The following is a 7,176-nucleotide window of genomic DNA, read 5'->3' as shown; positions in this document are numbered from 1 at the left end:
CGACGTCTTCATTGCAAAACCTAAAAAGGGACAAATCCCCCTTTATAAGTAATATTTGTAATGTTTGTATATTTTAACTAATTTTTTGATACATGTATTTTTCAACATCTACTTCCTGCCCTCGAATGCTTTAAAACTTTACACAAGAAAAACTTAAATATATATTATGAAAAGAATTAAAACTTTACCTTTTGGATAAATCAATTTAAATGCATATTTTATATATATTTAAACATTTATTTATATGCATATATATATACATATATATATAAAAATAATATAAGTTGAAGCAACTTTGTCAGAGTCAAAGCAAAAAGTTTATATACTTACATTTAAACAAAACAAAAACAAACAACAAATAATATTAAACAACATTAAAACAAATTAATATTTAAAACAATTATAAAAAATTAAAATAAAAAAACAAAAAACAAAAAACAAAACATCACATCTAGATAATTCTCTTAAAAATTTTCAATTTTATTATAAAACCGAAAATAAGTAAATTATCAAATTTAACAGTGAAAGCATTAATTTATTATAAATTTATAAATGTATTTCAAGGGCAGCCGGCTGGCAAAAGGCAAAAGAGGCAAAATGCGGAATGCAAATTGCCAAATTGCAATTTGCGCCGTTGTGAAAAATTGTTTGCAATCCAAAAAAGAACAAATTAATTTACAAATCGCATAAACAAATGCAGAAAAGAAGTTTTAACCTTAAGTGAATGCAAAAATACAAACAAAAAAAAAAAATGATTATCAATGTTATTAACAAAAATTAATATTAACAAAGCAAGAAACAAAACAATACAAAACCATTTAAAAAAATATACAAGTACCTATCCTGAAAATAAAATGCGCGCACGTTTATTATTTCCTCTAAATGGTCGTTTTGAGTATTAACACAAATCTGCATACATATATTGTGATTTTTTTCAGTGTCGCTACCATAGCGAGTTACCGTTATGTTCTATTTGAAAGCATCGGCGCATATATCGATTGGACATTGGTATTCCGATTAATCGACATAATAGATATGCGCTAATCAGCCTTAAGACTAAGTGGATCCTTTATATCATTTGTTATTGGATATCGATATATGAAATCGTCTGTCAAAATATCTATCGAATTGGGCGCGAACTCAAGATATTTCAATTTCAATGCTTAAACGTTTGTGTGTGCTCTGTAGGACACAATAATGAAAACTAGATAAGTATCAGTATCAGTTGCCTTATTTAAAGCGTGAGACAAATTGTAAATATCCACGACACTTCGTTGTATATATCTAAAATAAGGCGTATTAAAATGATGCTGTCTATTGCATATTAAAATACCGCAATACCTACGCTTACGTCATCTTTCTCCGGCCTTACGTTAGCATGCGTGTCTTAACGTCAAACTTGGTATTTTCGGTATTTTTTGCAAGTTAAAAAATGGGGCATACAGCTATTGCTGCTGGCGGTCACACTGGTAGAATATCAATAAAAATAAAGGAGAGGGAGGGGGAGCTGAAAATTCCATTGAGAAGCGAAAAAAAACGTAGCGAGAGAAATTACGACGTCTGCAGGGCACAGCAGCAGCCAAGACGAAACGAAAATATAAATACAAATTGTGAATATATTGCTGTTGTGTTACAGAAGCAGCAGTGACGACAAGAACAAGATAACTAACAAAATACCAAAAGCCTGGCAACGCGATAAAGCGGCTAACTAGCTCCAAAAACAGCAGCAGCAGCAGCCGTAGCAGCAGCAGCAGTAGCCGTAGCCGTAGCCGTAGCAGCAGCAAAAGTAGAAAAGTGCGTGTGTTGTTGGCCAACGTGCCTCTGTGTACGTGTGCGTGTGTGCAGCTAGTGCAATTAAATGCAGTAGGCGGCGCACACAATAATCAAAAAAAAAAAAAAACGCTCACTCTGTGTGGGCGCCAGGTCTAGCAACAGACACAGCCAGAGCCACAGCCAGAGCCACAGACACAGAGCCACAGCCATAGCCAGAGCAGCAACTGCAAATAAATTCACAGCGCACTGCAATAATGTCTTCGAATAATCAATCGAGCGGCGTCGCTGGCCAAGTGGCAACAAGTGCCAACCAGCGCGGTGGCTCCGCTAGCAACTCCACGGATGCCACAGATACGCAGCATGGCGGCAACAGCAGCGCGAACAATGCCAGTGCCAACGCCTCCTCCACAGGCAATGCCACAGCAAGCAGCAATAGCATCTCGAATGCCGCCAGCGTTGGACACGATAGCCCCACGCACAAGGCTCATGGCGGCCATGCGCCGGTCAACACCAAAGAGCGTGTCGTCGACAGTGTCCCATTTCCACCCAGTCACAAACTGACGCTGGCCGAGGTATTCGACGCGCGCACCGGAAAACCAAATCACGAGCTACTGAAGCAGCACTTCATTTTGGAAGGGCGCATTGAGGAGGCGCCGGCAATGCGCATAATTCAGGAGGGCGCCGCACTGCTGCGGCACGAAAAGACAATGATCGATATTGAGGCGCCGGTCACTGTCTGCGGTGATATACACGGCCAGTTTTATGATCTCATGAAGCTCTTCGAGGTGGGAGGCTCGCCGGCGACAACAAAATACCTGTTCCTTGGCGATTATGTGGACCGGGGCTATTTTAGCATTGAGTGCGTCCTCTATTTGTGGTCGCTGAAGATCACGTATCCGCAGACGCTGTTCCTGCTGCGCGGCAATCACGAGTGTCGGCATCTGACCGAGTACTTTACCTTCAAGCAGGAGTGCAAGATCAAATACTCGGAGCGGGTGTACGACGCGTGCATGGATGCGTTCGACTGCCTGCCATTGGCGGCGCTCATGAACCAGCAGTTCCTCTGCGTGCACGGCGGCCTGTCGCCCGAAATACACGAGCTGGAGGACATAAGGCGGCTCGATAGATTCAAGGAGCCGCCCGCCTTTGGCCCCATGTGCGACCTGCTGTGGTCCGATCCGCTCGAGGACTTTGGCAACGAGAAGAACTCGGACTTCTACACGCACAACTCGGTGCGTGGCTGTTCGTATTTCTACAGCTACGCCGCCTGCTGCGACTTCCTGCAGAACAACAATCTGCTGTCGATCATACGGGCACACGAGGCGCAGGACGCCGGCTACCGCATGTACCGCAAGAGCCAGACCACCGGTTTCCCCTCGCTGATCACCATCTTCTCGGCGCCCAACTATCTCGACGTGTACAACAACAAGGCGGCGGTACTCAAGTACGAGAACAACGTGATGAACATCCGGCAGTTCAATTGCTCGCCCCATCCGTACTGGCTTCCCAACTTCATGGACGTGTTCACCTGGTCGCTGCCCTTTGTTGGCGAGAAGGTCACCGAGATGCTGGTGAACGTGTTGAACATCTGCTCCGATGATGAGCTAATGACCGAGGAGAGCGAGGAGCCGCTCTCGGACGACGAGGCAGCGCTGCGCAAGGAGGTCATCCGGAACAAGATACGCGCCATTGGCAAAATGGCGCGCGTCTTCTCCGTGCTGCGCGAGGAGTCCGAGTCAGTGCTACAGCTGAAGGGGCTGACGCCGACGGGCGCCCTGCCCCTCGGCGCCCTCTCCGGCGGCAAGCAGTCCCTCAAGAATGCCATGCAGGGCTTCTCGCCCAATCACAAGATTACCTCGTTCGCGGAGGCCAAGGGACTCGATGCGGTGAACGAGCGGATGCCGCCGCGTCGCGATCAGCCGCCCACGCCCAGCGATGATAATCAGCATCCGCATCAGCATCATAGTCAAGGAAACAATGGCGCGGCGCATGGGTAAACATATACGTCGATGGCATTGACAACGGCGTGGGGGTGACAACGGGACTCGGCGGACGGCTCTGTGGACGTCGATCTCTATCGGTATTCATAATAATACCTGTTGTCGATGGTGTGACGTGCTGTGGTGTTGTGGTGTTGTGCTGTGGTGTTGTGTTGTTGTGTGGCGTGTTATGGTGGGGTGTTGGCTTTGCGCCCAGAGCATGTTCTGAGCACGTACAAGACGGCACACTCACGCACACCTACACACACACACACATACACACACTCACACACACGCAGAACACAAACATACACACATGCAAGTGCATGCATATAATATTAACATATAATATCTACATATAAACATTATAATGTTGCAAAGATTTGTCGTTTTAGCTAAACATCATTCGTAATAATTGTAATACACATATACATACTTACTTTAACGATAAGCAGAAAGGTCAAAGGCGAAGTAACAATGGATCAGTTGAACAATTGGAACAGAGCAGATCAGTATAGAACCCCGAATCTGGCACATGGAAATTTCAACTTAAATATCTCACCCTATGAAATTTGAACTCGAGAACAGCAGCAGCAGCAGCAGCAGCAGCATAAGCGTAAAGGATTTTTATGCCCCCCGATGAGGTATGCAGGATATTACAATTAGCCACAGATTCCTTTTCCGTAATTAAAACAAAATACCCGAAATTAATCTTAAGCTTGTATGTATAAAGATTGAGGAAATTAACAAACAAAAAAAGTGAAGAAAAAAAAAACCCAAAAACCTAGCGCTAATTTGTTTAAAACAATTAGCAGCGCCAAAAAGAAGCGTACATATATTATAATTAAAGAGAACAGAAAAAACGAGAACCTTAACATTAATGAAATACAAACATACTTACATTATATATATATATATATATATATTTATATATATATATATATAAACAGTACAGATCTGTGCAATCTTAAAAACTAAATGTTAATTGATGCTTACACATTGTAATTCGCATAAACAATTTGAAACAATATGCAATATGTGCCGCAATAGTCCACAAATGTTCCTTATACATTTAACTAAATACATATATATATATATATATGTATATGTATGTGTGTGTGTAATATGTACATATAAATAAATATATATGTATGTGTATTTGTTTGTTTGTCTGTCATTAAATAATTTTGTAAAAGTTCAATTGTTGCCTAATATAACTTAACATGTGTATAATTTATTGTGTTTATTGTTTGCATAGCTAAACATTTTGACTTCATTTAACTACTGTGTACAATTCTAGTAAATAAATCAAGAAAGAAGTAGTGGAGAGGCGGAAAACGAAATACATTCACAAAATACAAATGAAAACAATTTCAACAAATTAGCAAATTTTAGCCACAACCGAGAACTTCTAAGCAATGCATTTGAAATATTCAATTGATAATAAAAAGGGCATAAAACACACACAAAAAAAAAAAAAAACAAAAAAAAAAAGAAAAAAACAATTTACCATTTAAATAGCAAATCAAATATTTAACTAATAATATAAATACTTAAAAATATCTAAACATATGCATAACTGCAGCAGCAAATGAATATCAAGTTTTGCGTATTCTTTTTGTTAACAAAAAAAAATATAAAAAATATACACATATATATATAATTATAATAACAACAAATCCAATAAACACTAAAACATTTTGCTCCCATACATTTCGTTTGTTCAAATGTTTCATTTGTGTAATTTAATTTCAATTTGTTTAAAATAACCTACGCCATTGTTTTTTATTATTATTACTATTATTATAGCAAAATATATGTGTATTGACATTTTGAATGCGGAAGTTTCCAGAGTTTCACTTGGTAGAAAATAAGAAATCACGCACAAAACATTGCTTTGAATAAAAATTATGAATGTTTTGATTCTAAACAAAAACCTCAACAACAAATAGTCTAGCCATTGAGTTAATGATATGTATTGTTAAAAAACAAAAACAAAAACAAATATATAAAACTTTAAAGCATTAAAGCATTCACAAATTGTGCACAATACATGAAGCAAATCAATATTATATATTACACGAAAATTAAAATATATGTATATTTATATTTATGTATACATGAATTATATAACATAAATATGAATGTTTTTTGGCAAATAGTAATATTGAACTCCTACTGTATAAAGTCAAATGAAACAATAAGCTTTTTACTAGCACATTTGCAAGAAGAACTTAAAACTAATTCCCCGACTTTTCGAACTGAAATTAATTTACTTGTGCCATGCTCGAACTCAAGACAACTCCTAAATATACATATAACTCATGTTAGCTAATGTTTCAATTATAAAGAACCCAATTATCGATTTTAATCGGGAACATTCAAGGATTCAAATAACCATTGATTTGTATGAAAAACTAACTCTCTCTCCCTCTCCCCCTCTCTCTCACTCTCTTCTTATTAGACAAATAAGAAATACAAGTTTTCGATGTTTTTTAAATTAGAAATGAGAATCTTGTTGCTCTATTCTTGTACAGTTAGTATCGAATGTTTACAGACGTATATTAACTTTGGTCAATAACTGTTTCGAATGTGCAACAAATGATTTTTACAACTGGTTTACGCAAAAATCACATAGATAATTCTTACTACTGACTTTTATAATGAAAAAAAAATGAAGAAAAGAAGCCAACAATTTGTATAATTGAAGTACATAATAATAATAATCAAAACTAATAGTTATTTCAGTTGTAAAAATGTATTTTTGAATAGTCTAACCAGAAGCATACTCCATATTTGTGTGGTAAACTTTAAGACAAAAGCTCTGAGATACGGTCCCTGATTGTAACTAACTAATATATATATATATATTATTCAGTGTATGAATATACATAACCACCACACACAAATGCCTTCATAATCATTGTTTGTTTACGACTCTCCAGTTGTAAATAATGTTAATTTGTTAACATTTGCTGTTTCTCCTTTCAATCACTTTGAACCTAACGCTGTACTTTGCTTAACAAAAAAAATACTAATTCCAATCAAAAAATAATATAAAAAATAAGAAAGAAATGCATACAATTATACGTATACTACTGATCTTAATATGTAAAGTCATTAAAATTAGTGTTTAACTTAAAACTAATGAATTATGCACGTGTCGAAATAATATGTACTTGTGCATCTATCTATGCAGATATATATATTTGCGTAAAACTGAAAACTAAGTTAAAAACTAGCTTTTATAAAAACTCACACAATTATTCAAGAGAAAATCGCAGTTAATTACACTTTGGCACGACAGTACATATAGTAAGTTTTTAAGCATATTTACATAAATTTCGTAAACGTGATTTGTGTTTATTCCGCTTATAAATCAAATGTTAAAACTGTTATGCGGCTAGTGCATAAATTTAGTTAG

At 37.4% G+C, this 7,176-nt stretch overlaps 1 protein-coding gene across 1 annotated transcript; it reads left to right on the top strand.

Moving 5' to 3' along the window:
- Nucleotides 1-1,497: 1,497 nt before the first annotated feature.
- Nucleotides 1,498-4,890, top strand: LOC115765409 (serine/threonine-protein phosphatase 2B catalytic subunit 2). Its single transcript, XM_030708953.1, has one exon. The coding sequence runs from the start codon at nucleotides 2,028-2,030 to the stop codon at nucleotides 3,768-3,770; it is 1,743 nt and encodes a 580-aa protein (XP_030564813.1). The 5' UTR covers nucleotides 1,498-2,027; the 3' UTR covers nucleotides 3,771-4,890.
- The last annotated feature ends 2,286 nt before the right edge of the window (nucleotides 4,891-7,176 follow it).

Source organism: Drosophila novamexicana, unplaced genomic scaffold (assembly GCF_003285875.2).
Source record: "Drosophila novamexicana strain 15010-1031.04,08,12 unplaced genomic scaffold, DnovRS2.1 tig00000960-arrow-arrow-pilon, whole genome shotgun sequence".
Classification (NCBI taxonomy): Eukaryota; Metazoa; Arthropoda; class Insecta; order Diptera; family Drosophilidae; genus Drosophila; species Drosophila novamexicana.
The sequence above is the reverse complement of the archived record's forward strand: the minus strand, read 5'-3'. Positions and strand labels throughout refer to the sequence as shown.